This window comes from Aethalodelphis obliquidens, unplaced genomic scaffold (genome assembly GCF_003676395.1).
Source record: "Aethalodelphis obliquidens isolate GAN/ISIS:26980383/991018 unplaced genomic scaffold, ASM367639v1 scaffold11, whole genome shotgun sequence".
NCBI classification, from domain to species: Eukaryota; Metazoa; Chordata; class Mammalia; order Artiodactyla; family Delphinidae; genus Aethalodelphis; species Aethalodelphis obliquidens.
The window spans coordinates 11,456,693-11,479,441 of record NW_020837955.1 but is presented as its reverse complement, the minus strand read 5'-3'; the positions used below and the strand labels follow the sequence as shown (position 1 = coordinate 11,479,441).

At 41.1% G+C, this 22,749-nt stretch overlaps 1 protein-coding gene across 5 annotated transcripts in view; it reads left to right on the top strand.

Moving 5' to 3' along the window:
- CPEB3 (cytoplasmic polyadenylation element binding protein 3) overlaps positions 1–22,749 on the top strand; it is a 174,167-nt gene that overhangs the window by 116,706 nt on the left and 34,712 nt on the right. For all 5 annotated transcript variants that reach the window (XM_027112039.1, XM_027112040.1, XM_027112041.1 and 2 more), the window contains one exon: positions 12,451–12,569. In XM_027112039.1, the coding sequence (XP_026967840.1) occupies positions 12,451–12,569 (119 nt within the window). The remainder of the gene's footprint in view (positions 1–12,450; positions 12,570–22,749) is intronic.

The window sequence follows — 22,749 nt, the reverse complement described above, 5'->3', positions numbered from 1 at the left end:
TAATAGCAGAGATACAGTTTTCCATTCTCCTTCCTCCCAAGTTTCTGCTTAATTTTCATAGTTTTTAAGTGGCTGCCTAACCTACTGCTGCACCATAATTTACTTGCTTGTTGGTTATGTAGGCTATTATAAATAATGCTTCTGTTAATATATCCTTTTGTGTGTGGTTTTCCTTTCATAGTATTTTCTTTAGGATAAATTTGCAGCAGAAGCTTAACCAGAGTTAAAAGAAATGAAAATCCTAATGACTCCGAATTTGATATCACATGGCTTCCCAAAGCAATTTTCTTTGTGAAGTTTATGCTAATTTGGACATCTGCAGCACATTTTCCGAGTCAGATAAATGGTACATTACATTTGTGGACTTACCTTTTTGCCTACGTGTTTGGAATATAATGGACCCCTGCAGAAGCCAGGAACCACATCGATATGAATCTTGTACATGAAACATTTAAACCTTTTCCTCTTGGGTCTCATCGGTCAAGTCCTGGGTGTTCTTTGACATCATCTTCTGTCCTTCTCTGCCTTACCTTCTCTGGCCACACTGACTCCTTTGCTATTCCTTGAGGTAAACTAAGGCTTCTCAGGGGCTTAGTACTTCCTTTTGTCTAAAACCATCTTCCCCCAAATTTCTGAATGGACCACTCCTCTCTTCCCTTAGACAGACCTCTGCTCAAATGACACCTTCACAGGGAGACCTTTCTTGACTTCCTCATCTCACATAGCAGCCCCCTACCCTCTTACTCTCTGTACCTCTTACCCTCATTTTATTTTTCCTCAGAGTACCTATTTTATCACAACCTGAAAAAAATTATATGTGTTTTTCTGCTTTCCAGATTGGAATGTAAGTTTTATGAGAACAGGGATTTTTATGTTTTGTTCACTGCTCTATACTCAGTACCTGCATCAACGGCTAGCCCTCAGATGTTTGTTAATGGATGAATTTTATCTTTGCAAATGATGAGCTCATTACTTGTAGAGTCCATCAAATTTTAGAGTTGCCCTAAAGATCGTCTCATTCTAATTCAACCTTTTTTTTTTTTTGCGGTACGCGGGCCTCTCACTGTTGTGGCCTCTCCCGTTGCGTGTGCTCCGGACGCGCAGGCCCAGCGGCCATGGCTCACAGGCCCAGCCGCTCCGCAGCATGTGGGATCTTCCTGGACCGGGGCACGAACCCATGTCCCCTGCATCAGCAGGCGGACTCTCAACCACTGCGCCACCAGGGAAGCCCCAACCTTTATTTTAACCTAAGACTCAGAGAGGTGATGTGTCTTTTCCTAGGAGCACACAGCTCTTATTAGACAGACTTGAACTGGGAAGACTAATAGTTTATACTATTTTACCTGGTGAATTACCAAGAAAATAATTTTTGTTTTGCTAGGGTGTATAATTTGTGGGAAAGGAAGATAGGTTTAAACTATATAATCTGATAAATTATGCTGTTATTTACAGGGCTGGATTTTATTTAAAAATTAGCAACTTAAGCTATATGACCCATGGCACACTTTCATAGCTATTTAAAAATGAAAGTGATCCTTGGCTTTTTCCTGAATTCTTCTATTCTGTTGGCCACACTGACATAGCTGGGGTATTTCCAAAGAGCTGGTTTAGGCTGAGGCTATAGGTCTGAGCTGCCCTTTAGCTATAGCTTAACCATGGGATTTTGCCTCTGGGGTGATACCACACCATTTCTGGACATGAGGATCAGAGGGTTCTCTTGTGCTCCTTCAAATTGGGGAAGTAGTTATGAGTGACAAGGAAAGCCCAAAAATAGGAACTGTGACACAACCAGGTGTCATGGAGACTGTGCTAGGGGGTGGCAGGCTGCGAGGATTTGAACAGTGGGAGCTATTAGTTCTTCATTGTAATGTTCCACATTATCATGACTCAGCTCTTCTCTGCATGTGTGCTCCTCTCTGTTTGTGCTTCCAGTGGGCAAATTGTTTTCATATTTCTAGTTGGAGTCCAGAGAGAGGGAATCTGATTGGTTCCGTTCATCTTTTAACCCCTTGCTGTGACATAGGCCATCCTAATGGTAGTGGCCTTAGAATCCCTGACTGCTTAATAAAAAATAAAAGAAGCAAATGGTTTAGCTCTGCTTCCTTGAGCATGGGACTGGGAATGTGGCAGCTAGGAAGGTAAGTTGGGCAGGGCAAACTTTTATGATGGTAGATGTGCTTAGCATCACCTCCTTCATTGCCTCCTGGGAGAATAGCCCATGTCCAAAGTTGCTGTTACTGGAGCTACAAAAAAAAATGTCTACCTACCCTGAGTCTTCTACCCCTGCCTGGTTCTGAACCAAGGAGCTGCTCCTGGTACTGCCAACTAACAGTCTTACGTCTTGTGGTGGGGCTGGGGCCAGGGAGAGGAGCTGGCATCTCCCGGGCAGTGAGCACAGCTACACTATACCACTGTTGGCAGAGGCCTCTGGGGCAAAGGCAGGGACAGCAGCCAGCTGCAGATGTTGGACAGGCGATTGGCCACATGGCTCTGAAGCTGTGTTAAGTCGATGGTGCTGGCATCCTCAGCCCATATGGAAGCCAGCTTCAGCCCTAGCAATTCAGGTGCACAGCCAGGTGGATCGAACAGTAACAGTCATGCATATTTATGCGAGAGTGACCCATGCCTTGCGCTCTGATGATTCCCTCCCACCTTGAGTAAAGTGTGTACTTCTAAGTGGCTGTTTCTACTGGTGATCACGTATTTCCTGTACACTGGTCAGGCTGACTTGACTGCCAGTCCTTGTGACCAAGGTCATGCAGGCATGGAAGTTTATACAATACCAGCATGGTTTGTGAATCTGGCATAAGCCGGGCCACGTGGGATTCAGATTGACTTTGATCTGACCAGCTAAGGAGATGCTGTTTGAAGAACAGGAAAGAGGACTCTACTTGAAATGGGCAAAATAGGTCATTGTGAAGCTACAGTGGGCTGGATTCACAGCATCTCTTTCCTTTTTCCTTCAGTTTGTCTAAATCTGGCTTTGGAAAGGAAAGTTTTCAAACTTCACATTTTTTTCCCTTGTAGCGTAACTTGGATGAAAATAAGTCAGTGTTGTTTTAGGCCCAGATTCCAAGTTTTTCCACCTTCTGAGTTATATAAACTGATCGAGTTGGGAATCTAATGGAGTTTTAGCGTGTACTTAACGTTTTGCAGTTTGTAAGCTTTTGAGTAATACTTGGCCTTTTTTTTTTTTTTAATGCAGGTCCTGGCTTATAGTACTCATACTCTTTGGTGAATTATGAATCCTATATTTTAATATTTGACTGATTGAAGTTTTTGCTCTCCGGATGGATTTTCTCATAAAAACATGGAAAGTGTATTGCAGAGCAGCAAGAGTGGACTTTTTGTTCTGTTTTGTCCTGTTTTGAACAGATGGAGCAGCATTCTATTGTTGCTTTTAAAAGCTTAGCACACCCTCAGTATAAATTGTTCTATTAAACATTTCTCTCTTTTGTGTTATATTAAAGAGGAACTGTTAGAGTTAGTGTTTGATTTCAAAGCATTAATAGTTTGAGGGACTGTATAAAACGGAATGGGCAGAAGGAATGTACAGGCCACAGGACAAAGCTGAGCAGCCACTTAAATAACACAGACATCTTGTACTGTGTCACAGCAGTACTTGTTGTGCTATCCCCAGGCAGAGGTACTGGAAAGGGAGGGATGCTTGTTTAGTTCAGAGAAGCCAAAACCACCCCCGATGAGAACTTTCTTTTGAAGAGAGTAAAATTCAGGAACTGAAATGCCAGCTGCAAATTTGGTAGGCTGAGGCAGAGAGAATGTTTTAGAAGAGGGCGTAGCTTGGGGCAGGACTTGCTGACAGGAATTGGATAGGGCTAAGGCTATGAGCAAGAGAGACCAAGAGAGGATGTATCATTTGAAAGAGTTCAGAATGGGAAGCTGACTGAGAGGATCTGGTGAAACATTTTGAAAGCTGAGAGCAAAGACTTGGGTTGTCTTTCAAAATAGAACGGGATAGCCTTCATCTTGAGGAGAAATGGTGACGCCAAGAAAACCCATTGGCAGCAGCGTTAAGAACTCATCAGAGGAGCGTTGAAGTGCAAGGAGGAGAAATTAGATTGTCAGAGTTCAGGCAATCTACAAGCAGGGCTGGACTAAAGCTTCATCTTCAGGGAAGCGTCTACTGGGTTAAAATGTAGAATTTGCCAATTGTTTGATGCTGCGTGAGGCAGAGCAACAAGCAGTGGGGCAAGAACTAGATATTTGTGGACTCAGACCTGGGTGCCAGCAGTTACCAGCTACATGACCTTAAGCAAGTTATTTAATCCCTGAACCTCAGTTTACTCATCTGAGTTAATACTGCTCATTGTTATTAAAAGGATTATGTGAGACAGTGTACATATGCACCAGCACTTAGGCTTCATAGAGGTTAAATAATATTAGTGTCCTTCCCCCTGATGAAAATACGTTGTTCAGTAAAAATACAACTGCCCAACTAGTTTGACCAGTTCCTTCCCACACCCCCAGTCTGATCTCAGTTTTCTTGGTCAGGTGCTTGTTAGAACTGACTGTGACTAGAACTGACAGATTTGGCAGACTTCACAAGGACCTCTTTATATAGGGAATGTGTGGTTACGTAAACAGAGCAGACTTTAAGCCCAAATGCCCCAGGTCACTGCCCTGGACTGCAGGACTTCACTAAAAACACAGGAAGTAGACTGCCAGTTTTCAACTCTGGGGTGGTTCTACCCATCAGACTTGTTTTCTTGTCCATTCTCACCTTCCCCCACCCCTGCCTGCCAAGCAACAAGCCCACCAAGAAACAGTCACTAGTGTAATAGAAAACACGAAACAGGCTTGAGCCAAAATGTTTGAGCCTCAGCTCTTTGTAGTAAATACAATCAAAGAAATATGTTTGGTTCTGAATCCAAGGGGAATGTTTAGGCATCCATGGACAGTACCTGCTGAGCCATCTCTACATCTTAATTAGGCTAAACCCTTCCCTTGAAATGTCCTTACCCAAATTTTCACCTAAGATCTGGCTCCTGTGCCACCACCGACAGAAAGTCTTCCCTGATTTCTCTATCCATGTCTTCTTCACTGAAAGATCTGTCTTCCTTCTATGAAATCCAACTTTTAAAAATACGCTTAGAAAATATTTCTAAGGGTCCTGAATGCATTGTTCCTAAATTAGAGTTCTCTTTATACTTATTCTTGATGACCTTCATGTACTGGTTTATAAATTTCTTGAGAACAAGGACTTGCTCATGTCAGAATTCCCCTGCATTGCCTAGGGTGCATAGTAAGTGTTCAGTCAGTCTTGGAGATCAGAGGTTCTCATCCAAGAGGAGAATGAATAAGGAATCCAGTTCAGAGACTTACTGTGTTCTCCAGGCAGCAGACGGGGTTGATGAACTGCTTCATCTCTTCCCACCTGGTACCCCAATCCTATACTGTTAACTAATGCACACTACTCACTGTTTTCCAAATAAGCCAATCTTTGGCCCTTTGAAGCCTTGGCCTGTGCTGTTTCATGAACTTGGATTGCCCTTGCTTCCTAGAAAAGCAGTTGTCCTCCAGCCCAGATGTGGCCTTTACTGTATGACTTTCCCTGATGTTTGGGCACCTCTGCTCCATTTGTCTCTCACCAGTGTTTTATAGGCTATAATCCCAACTAGCACTTTTCTTGTTGTTTCTCAGTCACTTATTTACAGGCTGAGTTTTTCCAGGGCAGGGTTCTTTCTTGACTTATTCATCTTTGTAGCTTCAGTGCCTAGTATCCTGCCTTGTACCTCCTAAACATATTTGGTTCTATTGAATTGAATCCAAAGGCAAAGACTCCTGAGGCAAACCAGGTAGGTCCTCTGACCTGAAAGCCAAGGTCAGGGAGAATGTTTGGAACAGACTTCCTGTGCCAAAAATGTCTGAACTCATTCAGCTCTGGCTGGAGAGGTGCCCTTCAGGTCTCTCTAGGAAGGTCACAGGAAATCAGGGAGCCTGGATTCTGTGCAAGGAGCGATCTCTCTCTCTGTCCAGATCTTGGATCCTTCCTTCTGGGGCTGACCTCCTGTCATCAGAAACCAGTCCTCCCTTGTCAGTCACCATTTTATGAATGTAGCCATAGCTCAGGGCACAGCTCTACAAGTTGGAATTGTTTTTCCATTGTATTTGCTACTTAAAACATATAAATCACTAAGAGCATTAGTTGATTTTAAGAACTATTAGGTCTTTCAGAAGACCACACACCTCTTTCAAGAATAAGAGAGTATATTACCCTCTTCTCCAGAGAGACCTGTGGTTTCGATTTTTTTCCACAAATTTTTCTTTTGAAAAATTTCAAGATGTACAGAAAAGTTGTAAGAACAGTACAGTGAATGCCTATACTGCCTTCCTCTAGGTTCACCAGTTGTTAGCATTTTGCCACATATGCTTTCTGGTTTTTTTTTTGTCAGTATGTGTATATATACATACATATTTTTTGATGAATCGTTTGAGAGTAAATTGTAGACATTAAGACCCCTCACTCCTAAATGATTCACCATATGTCTTCTGAGAACAAGAAGTATCCAGATTATTCTAGTAATGTCCTTTAGAGCTTTTTCTTTTTTTAATCCAAGATCCAGTCACAGTCTAGCCATACATTTAGTTGTCATGTCTCTTTAGTCTCCTTTACTTTAGATACTTTCCTAGGCTTTTTGTCTTTTGTATCATTTGAAGAGTTCCTGCCGGATGTTTTATAGACTGTCACTTAATTTGGAATGATAGGTTTGTTTCCTCATAATGAGATTCAGGGGAAACACTCTTAGCAGATGACGTGCTGCACCGAGGAGGACATAATACGAGAGGCACATGATGTCAGTTTGCCCTGTTGTTGGTGATGTTCGGAGCGATCATTTGGTTATGGTGCTGTCTGCCAGATTTCTCCACTGTGAAAGTACCTTTTTCTCCCTTTGCAAATACTTATTCATCTTCAAAGTGATACCTTAAGATAGCATGAGTATCTTGTATCCCCTCCCAGATTTACCCAATGGTTTTAGCATCCATTGAAGATACTTGCTTAAGCTGATGATTACTGTGATGGTGATGTTCATAATAAAGTCTAATTTAGTGAGATCTGCTCTTTAACTCCCTCAAGAGCCTTCATTCTAAATATACAACTTAAAAATACATTGAAAACAATAAGCATCTTTACTAAATATGATAATTCTATTGACCTAAATAAACTAAAACTAAACTTCTGATTATTTTGAATTTCATCATTTCAGCTCTTCTTAATATAGTTTTTTTTTTTTTGAGCTGAGATTATTTGGTTTTATAGCTCTTCTTAATATAGTTTTGGTGGGCTTTAGAGCAAATATATCTGCATAGACCTTAAATTGTAGGACTAAAGCACAGGTGACCACTTCATGCCACTAAACCACTGTCAAATGATCACTGTCACAAAAGTGACAATAAATAATAAATAGGCAAGTATTTATTTGCTAGTGATATTGAAAACTTTATCTCATCATTTTTAGGTAAGACAGTATAAGTTAGTGGATAAAGAATGAGGGCTCTGGAAGCTGACCTAAATTTCAATCCCAAATTTAATCTCTAGGTTTTAATCTGAGGTATCCCTTAACCTCTCAGAGCTTCAGTTTCCTCATCTGTAAAATGGTAATAATAACAACTGTATTTACCTCATAGAATTACTGTGAGGTAAAGTGTTTATTATTGGCAAAGTGTGTCACACTTTGTAAGCACTTAGTAACTGGTGTTTGTGGTGGTGAAGTTGGTGGTGACTGTTTTTTGTACTAGGGATCAAGTATAAAAAAATTATAACATGAAAACTTATGTATTTAAGAGCTCAGGAAGCTTTGTTTTTGAAAGGTAGCCAAGAACATTTTGGAGGTTGTTATACTCAATGTGTTTTGGGTATTAAGAGGAAAAAAAATCTTTAATTAAATTTATCCTTCAAAAACTTGGTCAAATAAAATGGAATTATCCCAGTTAAGTCCCCTCTCTCACTCCATACCTCTTTACCCCAGAGAAGTACATTGGTCAGTTCAGGCTTGTCCAAAAATCCCTCACTGTTCTACCCTTCCTTCCCAACCTATTTGGCACCAGTGGGAAAGCAAGCAGCTTCCTGCTCTGCCCATAATCCAGGGTGGTGATGGTGACCATGCCAAGAGTTCCTACTGCTTCCCCAGAGCCCCTGTTTCCACCTACAGACTGGCTCTGAGCTGAGGGCCTCCCATAGCTCACCACATTTCTTAGGTACTTGGGTAAGAAGGTCACCATTTCTGAAACTTGAGTTTTTATAATCCTGTTATCTCTTGGCTGGCTCAGAGGGCAAGGGAAAACAGAGGGAGTTTATAACTTTTGGGCCAAGTTTTTTTTATACCTTTCAAACTAACAGAAGAACCTGCCATCATAGTGACAGTTTGAGGAGCTTGATTTATAGGTATAATAGGCTTTTATTTAAAGAGTGTATGAAAATCAGCAAATAGTACCACATTGGATGATTCTCTCTCCTAATAGAACTTGCTAATGATATATGAAAGCAAATATTGTCACTTTATTGATTGTTTACAGTAATATTTATTTAGCCTGTCATTCAAAAACTGTTTTCCTTTAGTATCTAGATTACTTCCCTTTATTCACCAAATGCTCGCAAATGCAAAGAAGAAGGTATCTCATTAATCTGAACTCTAATTTTTATAATGAGACCATATGCAAAATAATTTAATTTTACATTATCACAAAAATAACTGAAAATGCAGTCAAAGAAAAATTGACACTTGCACGATATCCTAGTTTTCAAAGCACTTTACATATATTATCTCACAGCCTTCATCTCCATAGGATAATCTTCATTTTACAGATAAAAGAGCCAAGACTCAGAAACTTTTTTTTTTTAATTTTTATTGGAGTAGAGTTGACTTACAATGTTGTGTTAGTTTCTGCTGTACAGAAAAGTGAATCAGTTATACATAGACATATATCCACTCCTTTTTACATTCTTTTCCCATGTAGGCCATTGAGACTCAGAAACTTTAACATTCAAGTCCATGATTCCACCACTTACTGGGTGATAGAACAATCACCATCAAACAAGTCGCTTAATCACTCTTGAAGTTTCTTTAACTGTAAAACAGAATTTAAAATAGTGACTATCTCAGAGTGTGTGTGAAGATGAAACGAGTTAATACACATAAGGCACTTAGAAACAGTGCCTGGTGCATAGTAGATGCTCAATAAATGTTACCTGTTACCTGTTATTACTACACAGCCAATAAGTGTTAGGACTAGGACCCAAATCCAGACATTTTGACTCCTAGTCCAGAACTCTTCCTGTAGGACCATGTGGAATTTGCCTTTTAGTAAATCATTGATTTAATGTCCATCTCACATTGACCTTGTTATTCTTTTTTTTTTTTTTTTTGCGGTACGCGGGCCTCTTACTGTTGTGGCCTCTCCCATTGCGGAGCACAGGCTCCAGACGCGCAGGCTCAGCGGCCATGGCTCACGGGCCTAGCTGCTCCGCAGCATGTGGGATCTTCCCGGACTGGGGCACAAACCTGCGTCCCCTGCATCGGCAGGTGGACTCTCAACCACTGCACCACCAGGGAAGCCCAGACCTTGTTATTCTTTTTTTCCTTTTTCTACTTTGTTTACTTTGACCTCGAATTTCTGAAGATCAAAAGGGAAATGTGTTTGAAGTTTTCTTCCTTCCTGATTTTTTTTTTAATCCTCTGATTTCTGTTGTTATCTGGGTTTGGTTGACCTTGAGATATCAGAAGGTGTTTTAGTAGGTGAACGTATCATGAAGTTGTTTTCATGGGTGTGTTGGGGTCTCTGGTGAATTTTGTTTTGGTTGAAAGGCCTGAGGTAGGAGGCAGGGTTGAAGGAAATGGTTGGACTTGAGTTACACCCCTTATCTGTGGTGCTAAGAGAGTAGCAGCTTGCTGATCAGGGAGGAGAGATGATTTGTTGTAAAAGAGCCATTCTGAAGAAATTGGCCCATTCCCTGGGAAAGAAAAAGAAGTTGTAGGTATTTTCCTTGGTAATAATATTTGTAGCAGGCTTTTGCTTGTGACTCCTAGTTGTTTTTACTCTGTCTATTGCCAGTGTTGTCATTTATGGCTGTGAGACAGGCCTGGGTGAAAAATCTGTGTGATTTTGTGGTAGCTACTCAGCTGCTATGGGGAGACACCCTCCCTTTCCTCTGATGCCCAGGTTGAACACAGTGTGGGATTTGGTGTGGAAGATTGTAAGAGGTGGGCAGCAATGTGCAGGAAAGGTGCAGCCAGCTCGGTGGCCTTGCAGAGGCAAGGAGCTAGAGAGAACCCCGGCTCACTGAGCTGCCCCGTCCCCAGGCCTTTTTGATGTGCCTGCGCATACTGTACACAGACAGGGTCCTCTCCAAGAACAAGATATTCAGCACGCCTCTGAGGACCTTTGTGGAAGATTTGCACCAAGATTTAACTTGGTGAGGCAGGAGGTTTGAGAGGACATGCTGAGACCTCCTCTTTGTGATCTTTGCATTTTTTAACTCACTGACCTCTAATATTCTCTTTGGCAAGTGTAATGAATGTTCTCACATTAAATGAAAACATTGAACTTTCAATAGATTCGCTGGGGCTTGGTGATCGTTTGATACTATTTCGAAAAGAGAGGGGGTATGAAGAAATGATGTATTATCCTTTCTAGTTTTGCAGTTAAGTTTTATTGTTCTTGCCTGGCCATCTGCTGAATCCTTTGACCCATCTAGCCTGGGAGCAAAGCCCAGAAAACAGCTCTGGGTCCTGCCGTGTAGGCAGCCTCCATCTTGTAGCTCCATACCCATTCCTGTGGGCTCGGTGCTCTCCCCTTCGTATTGGCTTCTGCCTGTTGCATTGGCCACTCCTGGTGTGCTGCATAATGATTGATCTTTTTCCTACTCTGTTTGCTTGGATGCTCTGTATAGTAGATGAGGAGTTGGGGAAAAGGATAAAGAGTACCCATTATTCACTGTCCACTGCCACTGTCATCACGTGCTGCCCAGGACTCCAGAAAGCTTTGCTTCTAGGCCAGTTGATTAGCATCTTTGTTTGATGTGTGAGAAGCTTCTGAACACAGGGGTTCTTATCCTTCTTCACCACTCACATCTTTCTGGCACACAGTGCGCCAGAGGAGAGTCTTATTGGTGATGATTTCCTTTGAGGTCAGTAGCAGGACTGGGAGTGGAGGTGACAGCTGAGAGACTTAGCAAAGCTGAAGGGATTGTAGAGAGGTTGAACAGCTGAATACTCAGGTTTAGACTAGCTCATCATGGGCTTTGCTCAGCTGCCATTCATGAATGCCAGTGTAGCAGCAAGTGCCACAGTTGGCCCCTTGAACATCTATTGTCCTCTTTGACGTCTTTGCTGATTCTCTCAAGTCAGATTCCTTGCTTGTCTGGGTTCCCATAGTACTTCTTATTTCCGTTTATCTCCCTCAGCTTTGTAGCAAGAAGTTAATTGTCTAAAAGCCTGTTTCTTCTATCATATAAGTCTCTGGACAGCTGGAACCTAGTCTCGTTCATCTCAATTTTCCTCATAATCCATAGATTGTGTCTCGTTTGTAACAGTTGCTCAGTAAATCTTACTGAATTGAACTGAACAAAGCTGGCTGTGTCCATGGACATCCTGCAGCTCGTGTCCACATTCACAGATCATGTATTCAGCCGTGAGACAGGAGAATATCCTTGAAGAAACAGAGCATCACCATCAGATATAACATATAAAGACACATTAGCCTATTGTTGAGCTTTTTTTTTGACAACTTCTGTTGAGATATAATTCACAGTTCACCCATTTAAAATGTACGGTTCAGTGGTTTCCAGTATGTTCACAGTTGTGCAATCACCACCACAATCAATTTTAGAAGATTTTCATCATCCCCAAAAGAAACACTGTACCTATTCCCTCCACTCCCCCAGCCCTAGGCAACCACTAATCTATTTTTTGTCTCTCTAGATTTGCCTATTCTGGACATTCCATATAATATGCGGTATTTTGTGCCTGGCTCCTTTCAGTTAGCATAATGTTTTCAGGGTACATCCATGTTGCAGCATGTGTCAAGCCTAGAGCTTGGTGGAAGTTGGAGGGCAGGTGATGCTTGTTTCCTGAGCCGCTGTGGCTCAGGCCATTGGTGAGTCTGCCTGCTCTCATTAAAGATGACCAAACCTATTTAATGGAAATTCCATAGATGTGTTCTGAACTTGCCCCCCTGAGTAATTATGGAAATTAATCAAAGTAAAGTCTATGAGTACCTAATACAGTGCCTGTAATACCCAATACAAGGTAAAGTCTATGAGTACCTAACACATGAGGGTCTCAATGACTCTTACATCCCTGTGTCCCACTTCAAGTTCTTAGATTTTAGTAAGAATTTGCCAAAGTGAAACAATAGGTAAATTTTTAATTGGTACTTTGAGTTTAATTTACTGATTCCTCCCCCCACCCTTTTGTTTTTGTTCTCCCCAAGGCTATGCCTTTCTGCTGTTCCAGGAGGAGAGCTCAGTGCAAGCTTTGATAGATGCCTGCCTAGAAGAAGATGGGAAACTGTACCTGTGCGTGTCAAGCCCCACCATCAAGGATAAACCGGTGAGTAATATGCAGCCAGCTGTTGCTTTTCCAGAGCACGTATGCAATTGGAATAGCTGATCGCCTTTTCCTTGTCATGGGAATGCTGAAACTAGGATCCTCTTACCCGGGGTGACCTTGCTATGCAATAGAGCTGGACTGCTGTTGATGGGAAGCTAATAACAAATTACTCAGTATTTTGCTTTATACCTTTGGGACCACATGTAAACAAATGTGCCCTTGTCTTTCACTTTACGGCTCTTTTATGCTAATTCCTATTCAGAAACTCTGAATTGAAGTAAATAATGCTCTTAGTGGTTTTGGCAGCTGGTTTCTGTCATTATTTCAGATCAAGGGCAGGAGTAATTTATTTATTTTTTTAAAAAAAGATCATAGTCATCAACGTTTATATGCCTTTGAATGCAAGGCATTGTGCTGGGTGGTACCCATAGCTGGCTAAATAGCGCCTTCTGGGCCAGGAGCTTATAATCTAAAATGGGATAGCTTCAAATAGGGCAGTGGAGGGGAAGGACAGAGAACATGGACCCAAAATCATAGATAATGTACACTTCTACTGAATTTGTGGTTAAGTTTGTAGTTTCTGAGCCAAAGAGTGTAAGTCACTAGGTAACAGAAGGAAGACCTCTTCCTTTCTCCTGGCAGAGGGGCTATCAGTGGAGAAGGGGCAAGACTGTTTAGAGCAGAAGAAAAAACTTGGTTAACATGGCAGAAGTAAAGATCCTTAGGAGGTTGGGAGGGGGGTGAGTTTGTGTGTCAAGACTTGGTGCTAGGGGTGGGAAATAGAGTAAAAAATAGTGGTGTGGACTAAGGGACCAAGGCAGGTATCTGCCATGGGGCCGAAAGCATCCCCTTACACCAGAGGTGCTGGGCTTGGTTGACAGCCAGGTTTATTCTCAGAAATGTGTATGCGGAAAGAGTCGTGGTCAGATGTAAAGTTCCCAGTTTGAGTCTTGACTCTAGCATTTAAATATCTCCTTGACTCTGAATAAGTCACATAATCCTTGCTGCAACTTGGCTTCCTCACCTATAAAATGAGAAGAAAAATGGTGCCTCTCTGGGATGTTGAGAGGCTCAGATAAGAACAAAATGAATGTGAAAGCGTTTGGTGAGGTCGGGTACTTGCACAAGTGGTGCTGTTAGTTCTACATAGTGCTAGAGGATTCAGGAGAGCAGGGTTAGAGCTTATCTACCTAGTAACATATTTTGAAAAGAATGGTGACATCTAGAACAGGGTTTACAATTGGTTGCAAAAAAATGATGCTGGGACTTGGCCACCCATAAGTGGGAGATTACAGTATGTAAAGCAGAAGAGGGAGTTACTGAAGAATGGGGATCCTGAGTCGTGGTACAATAATTGATGCAGAGGAAGAGGCAAGGATTTTAGCAAGTTTGAAAGTATCACTATAATTTTTCAATATCTGGGGCTATTGCCCAATTTTTATAGCAACAGTTAACAGCATTGGATAGGGTAGCTATACAGGTAGCTGTATAGGAAAACAGTAGAAAATAGCAGGCTGGGAAAAAGAGTAAGGAGCCTTTGTTAACCTTCGTCTTAATTTAAACAATGTAGAGAGGCTGTGTTTTAAGAGGGAGACATGGGGACTGACTAGAATGGGAGTGTACAGTGTTTCCTCTGAAAAAATAATAAGAAAGCTGCAATAACTTCTAAATCTCTTTGGAGTAATATGAAATTAGACAGACTGAGCCCAGTTTGGCAGGGTCAGATATCAGAGGAAAATGGTCAACCTCCAGAGAGTTTCTGCCACTGACACATCAGTGGGAGTGGGAGTGAGCTCAGAAGGGTTAAGGTGGGGTTGGTCATGCACTGTAGGAGAGGATTTGAAATATGTTCGTATCTGTAAAACGACAGAGGGGTAGAGGTACATACTGAGACAGTTACTCCCAGAGTAGATTAAGAAGCTGTTGAATTGAGGGGAGGAGTCTGGAGGTGAGCAGATGGGGCTTGTGTACCTTGGAAGGGCCATGTCACTGGCTATGTGGGAGGAGGTGGGTCATATGTTCCGTCAGGGCAAGCTCACACCAGGGCTGGACGTCTTGTGAGAGGGGATGAGCAGTGGTGGTTACAGGCGGAGGTGGTATGGAGGCAACACCATTACTGTTGAGTGTTTTCACTCCAAACATGTGTATTACCCTTGGCTTGAAGGACTTTTGAAATTAATTAGTGTAATTATCTGTTTCGGAAATGTTTATAGGGAAACTAACTTTCATTGTTTGTGTTTCTACAAATTTCTGCCTTATTCCAGTTTCCATTTTCTGAGCTCAAGTGAAGCAGTTTTATTGGCGCTTGGTGAATTCTGAATGGTGGCTGCTGATCACGTATTTCTTTGACCCAGGCATACTCAGAATTTCCAGCATAAACAATTGAAATAAAACTTAGGATGGGAAACATAGAAGTCCCTAAATACCTGTAATTCTAATGAACTGGATCCCATTTTGGGTTCTGGCTCTTTTGGCTCCATTTTTGAAACCTCTTTCTTGGCTTCAGCTCCACATCTTCCACTCCCAGCCTCATTTGGTCACACTTCCCTACCAGGTTTCGGTACATTCCACCTCATTTTGGATGCTCCCACAGACAGTGAGAGCTGGGATGAACATTTGGGAGTAAATGAGGACCTGGGCAATAGGTCAAGGTAAAGTCAGCCTCTAGAGCTCATTCACCAAACCTTCTGAGCTGTGGCTCTTTCTGGCTTTTTCTACTTCTTAGCTTGGCTACCTTTCAGGATCTTAGTGCCCTCGTTCTGTTGTTTAGTTCTCTCCAGTCCTCCCAGAATTCCTCCTTGGAAATATACACCATGTTCTAAAGTGACCTCACAGATTTTCTGTCCTTTGCCCTCTCCCTTTCCCCTAAATCAACCCCCCACTCCCTTTGTGTGGATTAGGTTAATCACATGGTTTTCCTAATACAGCGCCTGTAGAAAGGTTCCCTCTCACTTATCCTTTCTAAGATCATGTTTGTTTTTTAACTCAAATGAATCCATACTTAGTGGATTTCAGGTAGTTATATTTTTGGTCAGTGATTACCTTTCATTAGATGACTCCACTATTCTATATATAGGTCTGATCCTGAAAGATGGCAAAAGAAACTGTATTTATGGCCTGATTAATTGACCCCTCAGTCTTTTTTTTTATTTAATTTTTATTGGTGTATAGTTGATTTACAATGTTGTATTGGTTTCAGATGTACAACAAAATGAATCAGTTATACATATACATATATCCACTCTTTTTTAGATTCTTTTCCCATATAGGCCATTACAGGGTATTGAGTAGAGGATCCCTCAGTCTTAAAGAATGAAAGACAAATTGGCAAGAGTAGGAGTAATTGCAAAGCCTCTAGATCGGTGATTTTTTTTTCCCCTTCCTCCAGCAAGAGGAGTTCCATAGCTCAGATGTCCCAGGCATCCCAGAGGATAGCTGTATTCTTGTCCATGCTTCCAGTAAAGCAGGCAGCCATTGTGACAGTGGTCCCTCTTGTTAAGGGAACTCTACTTTTCGAATGTAGAAATAGGCTGAACCTGAAGGTTCAAGACAGCAGACTGATAGATGAGGAAACCTAAGAGGGTCTAACAGATTGAGGGGCTGAAAAGAGTAACCTTGAAAAGGAGGTGAGGAAGGAGATGTTATGGTTCTTAACTTCTAGAACACTTTGGCCAGAGATGTGGGATAGCAAACACCTTGAAAGGAGTATCAGAAAAGTTTCCTAATTCTTCCTCCTTACAATTTATAGCACAATCACAATTTATAAATATTCTAAAACATGACAGATTGACTTTGCTATATATATATTTAAACTGTCTTACCAAACTGAAGTGTCTTATGTAAGGTGAATTCTTTAGGTTATTGCTCAGGTCATCCACTTAAAACTAGAAAGACAAAAATTAAAAAAGAAAAATGGTGGGAAAAAAAGGAAGCTGGAAATAGAGGCTGGTTTAATTATTTAATTTTTAAATCTGTCTAATCTGTCTGTCATTCCAGTGTCTCCTACCCCCATTTATAAATCAGAGGACTCTCTAGCATTTTTCATCACTTTTTTTAGTTACAAAAATAGGCCGATCGTTTTGCCTAGGATTTAAGCTGTCTCCAGCCCACATACAGCTTTTAAAAATGCTGTGCCTTCCTTTCTTCCTTCAAACCACATTTGAGTGCCTACTATGGGCAAGGCTTTAGTATTGGTTACTATGAATCAGAACTTATTTTGAATCAGACATAAAATCCTGTGTTCAAAAACTTAATAATATAATGAGTATATAAAACAAGTGTATAAATAGACAAATCTGTAGAGCCTGGTGCATAAGAGGTTCTCAGATATTTGTCAAATTAAGAAAAATAATGAATACAGCAAGGTAAGATGTAGATTAAGCACTTTGGACAGTTTATACACACCAGGAGTGATGAAAGAAAGCTTCTTGGATGAAGTGTCATTTAAACGAGGTCTTGAAGGATGAAGAGAGTTTGGAGATTGGCCAGGAGAAGTATCGAGGTGTGGGGGAATAGACATTTTGGAGAAAGGCAACAGTGTGAACACAGAAATGAGAAATTGTGTGGTATGAATGCAGAACACTTAGGATGGAACACAAATATATGAAAGGGAGTAGAGGGAAGTTAAATTGGGAAAAACAGGTAGGGGCTTGTAGGGCAGTCTTGATTGATGGCCTCAGTCCTTGGGTTTGTGGTATATTTACTCAAACTCTTTCATTCCCCACCTACTACCTCCTAAGACAATAACTATAATTTTATCTTGGCTCAATCAAATCTGGTTTTGTGTCCTATCCCACCTTGGAAATCTTTAGCACTTCTAATCTTCTTCATTTATTTATTTGTTCCTTGTCTAAATTCATGCTTTGGGCACCTCCCATCATAAGAATTTCTCCAAAGAAAGAATTCCTCCTTTAAAATGAGAGAAGTACCTCCTATTCATAATGTCTTATTTTTTTTTCTCCATGCATCTCTGATTTTGCAAATGGGTCCAGAGTTTCTTAGTGCTTGAGTCTTTGGAAGCTGTTATTCCTTTCTAGGGAGGTCTAAAAGATGCTGCAGTTTCAGTGTACAAAATGGTAACCAGGGGGCAAAATAGCCAATACCATCCTCTAATGGATCATAGTCCGTGTTTTCCAAAGTGTGTTCTGAAGAACGCTTGTCTCATCAAACACTGGTCTCTTGAGAGGATCATTGACAGAACGTTTGCTCTTAATAATAATAGGTGTCCCTTACTGAGCACTTATTTGTACATTTTATATCCACTTTTTCCTTTAATTAAAGATTCCATAGCCAAGAACATTTGGGAAACATTGATATATTAAAGTTCTGAGGAGTTTTGCAATAAATAAATGTGTGTAATATTGTTTAATCCAGCATATTATATACCTCTTTGGGGATTATACTTGTGAAGATTCTGGTAGAATTAGTATTTCATGAAGCTCACTCAAAGAATAGGCTTCTTCCCAGGAAAAACTTAGGTAACGTGAACTTTTATGTGTACATTCCTCTCAAGAGTTTGAGTGATCGGCATGCCAGTGACAACATCCTTGCCCTAGCGCCATGGAACTGAAAATACACATTTATGTAAACATTGGACAAAATTGTCTGGCTGCAGCGCAAGAGTGCCTGAGGCTATGAACCTAGAAGTTAAAATAGCCAGTTTCATTGCCAAATCATATTTGAGCTTTTCTAACTGCTAGTTTTGTTTAGTAGCTTTGAGAAGAGTCTATGGGTCATTTCTTAATGTGTTGAAAATGGGCCAAATGAGATTGGAAAGAAGAGAGAGGTTAATCATTCACAAATAAAAATGCATTTTGACTTTTCCAGGAGACTCTTGGGAAGCAGAGCTGGTGGCCAGTAGCCTGGAGGACAGGGAGCCTTGCAGGCACACAGCATCATTGCAGTGGAAAGAGTGTCTATTATAGACTTGGGGTCAGATAAACCTGGGTTTCAGTCCTGAGTTGCTGTCACACTTCTGAGTCTGAGTTTCCTTGTTTTTAAAGTAGAAATAATTTTTACAGCATAACAGTTATGGTGAGTTTAAATGTGACAGTGTATGTAAAATGCCTAGCACAGTGGTGCAGTGTAGGTGCTCAAAACTGCTAGTTTCTTCTTTCTTTCAAAAGGGAATCATCTATCTCGCTTATACTTTCTAAGTGATGCGGGAATATCAGAAGTGATGACGAGCACTAGATGATTCTGATCACCGTGTGCGTCACCTAGTGGCATCAGAAATTTGCACTGATTAGGCCCAAGCCCTGGCGTACCCACTGGTGACCAGACAGTGTATTTCCATGCCTCTAGAAGGTAGCTTTCAGTGGAGTGAGGAGAGTGATTGGGGAGCTATAGAGGGGCAGCTGCTGGACAAGTTCTTACAGCAACACTGTCTGCCCCTCGGGAAAACCTTCGTTAATTCACGAGCATGCTGAGGAGCACAGAGCACTCACTACGGGTTGGGTGCTGTGCTGGGCAGTTGGGACCCACACAGAGATATGGTCTCAGCCTTAGAGGCCCCCAGAGTCCAATGGAGGGAAATAGCCAAGTGAATAGTAAGTGGAGTAAGGAGTCACAGGTGCTATGATGGAAGCATTATAGACGGTAGTTGATGTGGGGTGGCTCAAAAGCAAAGTGGTCAGGTGTCCTTGAGGGAGTCTGGAAAGCTTTTGGAGGGAAGATGTTTCTTTGAATCTTACGGTTGTAAGTACGGGTATTAATCATAGCATCTAATTGATAATGGCTTTATTATATCAAGCATAGAGCAAGGATGTACATCACCATTTTCGGGGCACAGTTTATGCATGCTCTGTTTTTGTACTGGGTGCCCTTATGAAACAGTATACAGAGTGTTGTTTGAATTGTTCAACAGTAACTGAAGTTCCCAGTGGGGCTGTAAGCCTGTGGTTTCCACACATCAGGCTGTGTAGCCTGGTGCGGATGGCAGCAATTTCCTTTTTGTACCTGCACTGTTTCTTGATGCTGGTGGTGGGTGTGGAGCATCCTGGGAGAGTGTAAGAGAATTTCCCAGGGTTACTTTCGGCTTCCTGTCTAAGAAGAATCCAGGCTATTTTGCTGAGGTTCTTTGGGGCCTGTGATCTACTGGTATCTGAGGAATAGTCTTAGTGTGACAGTGAGAGCTTTTTGCTTTGAGTCCCAGTGGAGTTCTGCCTGGAGGCCCCAGAGCTGCCCAGGGTACAGAAGTCTCATCAAGGCCAGTGCCTCTGAGCAGCTGTTAAGTTTCTTTCTGGCCACTTACCGCAGAAGGTACAGGGAGGGCGTCTTCTTATCCTCTCTATTGGGTGGAGGGCAGCCTTTGAGAATCACAGGTAGCATCTAAACTCCACAAAGGTGGCTGAGCCGTTTGTTCGGGAGCTATGTGTTGAAAATTAGGTTGACATGAGATACCAAATGTGAATACACTTTGAAGAGTCCAAACCACAGTTATTGCTGTTACGGCTGTTAGTTTTGGTGGTTATAATAATAAAACAACCCCTTACACGTGGAAGAGATAAAGATGCCTCACAAACCACAAACTAGTTTATTTGTGATACTGTGGGGCACTCCAGTCATTCTGTGAGGTCTGTGATTCTTAAAATAGAATTGCTGACAGCTGGGGTGGGTCTGAGTTCATTACCACTGCAGCTGAGCTGTTGCAGCTGTATCAGCGGACCTAGGTTTAGCTGACTCATCCTGGTTGTCAGAAGAGCCGGGATGCTGCTGCTTACTGGGGAGAGCAGTCCTGATGGTTCTGCACTATTGTTTTTCTGATTCATGTACATTGAAAGGATTGTAGGATTAGGGAGAGAAAAATGGAGACTTTTTCCTGAAGAGCTTGAGTAGGAGTTTGAAGAGTGTTGAAAAGAGGAAAAAGGAAATGGGGTGGGGTTGGGGCGATGCTGAGCTATGAGCTTTATGGATACTTTGTGGGAAAGAGATCAGATGGCAGGGAAGGGGGATTTGGTCAGGTGATTTCCTGAACTAGCCACCAGATTGCACTGTTGACTCTGAACAGTTTGGTTGCTTTTTGGAGCTGCTTTGAGCCCAACAAATGAAAAGGAAGGCACTGTGCAGTAGACCCTTCACGTGGTAGATGTTTGTAACCTAAGGAGAGCACCAGACCACATATAGGGTGAGATGTTTAAAATGAGCTCAAGATAACATTATTTACTGGTAGATAATGTCTAAATTCTAAATAGTGGGCTAAACTGAGAGAATGCTAGAGCTATAGGGAGATTTGGTCATGTTCAGAAACTTGAAGTCCTAAGGCTTGTGTTTAAAACAGTTCTTACTAAAACTGTATGTTTTCTCTTATGCTGTTATTAAAGATACAATAAAAATGCATTTTATATTTAATTTTAACTTAGAGGCTTTTGCAAATTTTCAGTGAAATTGTCTTTTTAGGAAATGATGTTATCTTGTAGCATCCTGTCAAAATAAGTGACCTCTATTGCATTTCTTAAATTTTTTTCCTAGAAATTAGCCTAATCCTATCCCTATTAATGACTTTCAGTTTTAACCAGGATGAAATTTTAGTTAACTCTTTGAGAGCAATAGCAGGAAATAAGTGAGGAAAAGGCCTTGATTGGAGGGAAATTTCTATGATGTTTTGTTCAATTAGTTCAACCTTATTATTGCCATATTTTGATACATACTAAGAGTAAGATATAATAGGGCAGTATTACCCAAAGTGTGGATATGAATAGGTGTTACGCAAAAAAATAGGTTCCATGGAAGTAATTTTGGAAATGCTGGCTTAAACAACATTCGAATAGATTCATTTCCTGTAGAACTTCTTAGAGCCTTTAATTAATATACACCAGTGTCTGCTGTGAAGCTCCAAGAAGGAAGTTTATAACTTTTTCCTAAACACTGCTTTTAGGAAAAACAACCCTAGGGATCTACACTTCACAGAACACACTTTGGGAAACCTTGAAAAGGAAAATTAGTGCTTTTAGTACTAACTGTTGCTATTACATATTAATGTTATGTTCTTTTAGATTTCTTGACGGCTGTTCTTTTAGATTTCTTGATGGCTGTTGAAGTCACTTTATGGTATAAATTGGTATATTTATACTACCAAGCTTTATGTTTGGTTTTTGCCTTTATCCTTAAAGAGATTTTGCCTTTGGAGATAAGCAGTTATACAAAGCCAATTATTAAGGAGATAAAAATTTAGAAGACAAATAATTCAGCTAAAAGTAGGTTTATGGTCCTGACCAGAACTTCCACAGGAATACATGCTTAAAAAAGAAACTAAAGAAAAACCATTTTTTAATTTTGTCTCGTAAGTGTTTATGCAATAAAACATTCCATTGTGAGGAGCTGTATGGTAACTAAACCTTTCTAACCAGAAATCACAGACTGGGGCCCACAGGATAGATCTGGCCTGCAGATAGTTTTGTCTAGCGTGTACAAGTGACTTTATACATTTGAATTAGTTCCCAGCATTCAAAAATCTTGAAGTTTCATGTAAAAATCTGAATTTCTAGCTACTTTTGAGAAATGGAAAAGTCTGACAACACATTCACAAATGATAACTTCTAGCTGGAGCTGAGAGGTGTCTGCTTCCTTTAAAAAGAGTGGTTTAACACTGCTGTATTTAAAATAGGTAACCAACAAGAACCTGCTGTATAGCACAGGGAGCTCTGCTCAGTATTCTGTAATAACCTAAATGGGAAAAGAATTTGAAAAAGAATAGATACATGTATACGTGTAACTAAATCACTTTGCTGTATACCTGAAACTAACACAACATTGTTAATCAACTATAGAAAATAAAAATTTAAAAAAATAAATAAAAGGAGTGGTTTACTTCATTGTGTCACTGCCTGCCTACTAACCAGTTGTCCTGGTAGCTTGACATGTTTATGCTGCCTGTCTGGCCCTACAGACATTTGTTTTTGTGTATCCGGTCATGGCATGGCCAAAGGGCTAGTGGGTGCCCCCTCCCAGATAGCCTCTTCTTAGGGTCACCTTTGTAATCAAATGTGGTCAGGTTTCTTCAGGAGGCAGTGTTGAAACCATGTCAGGCTCATTTAAGGTAATCTTCACCATTCTTCACCTTATCCTTGTCCTTAGGATGTTGTGGCTTTTACTGCCCAGTATAGCCTATTTGACAACATCCTGCAAGAGTTGTTACACACACACACACACACACACACACACACACACACACACACACACA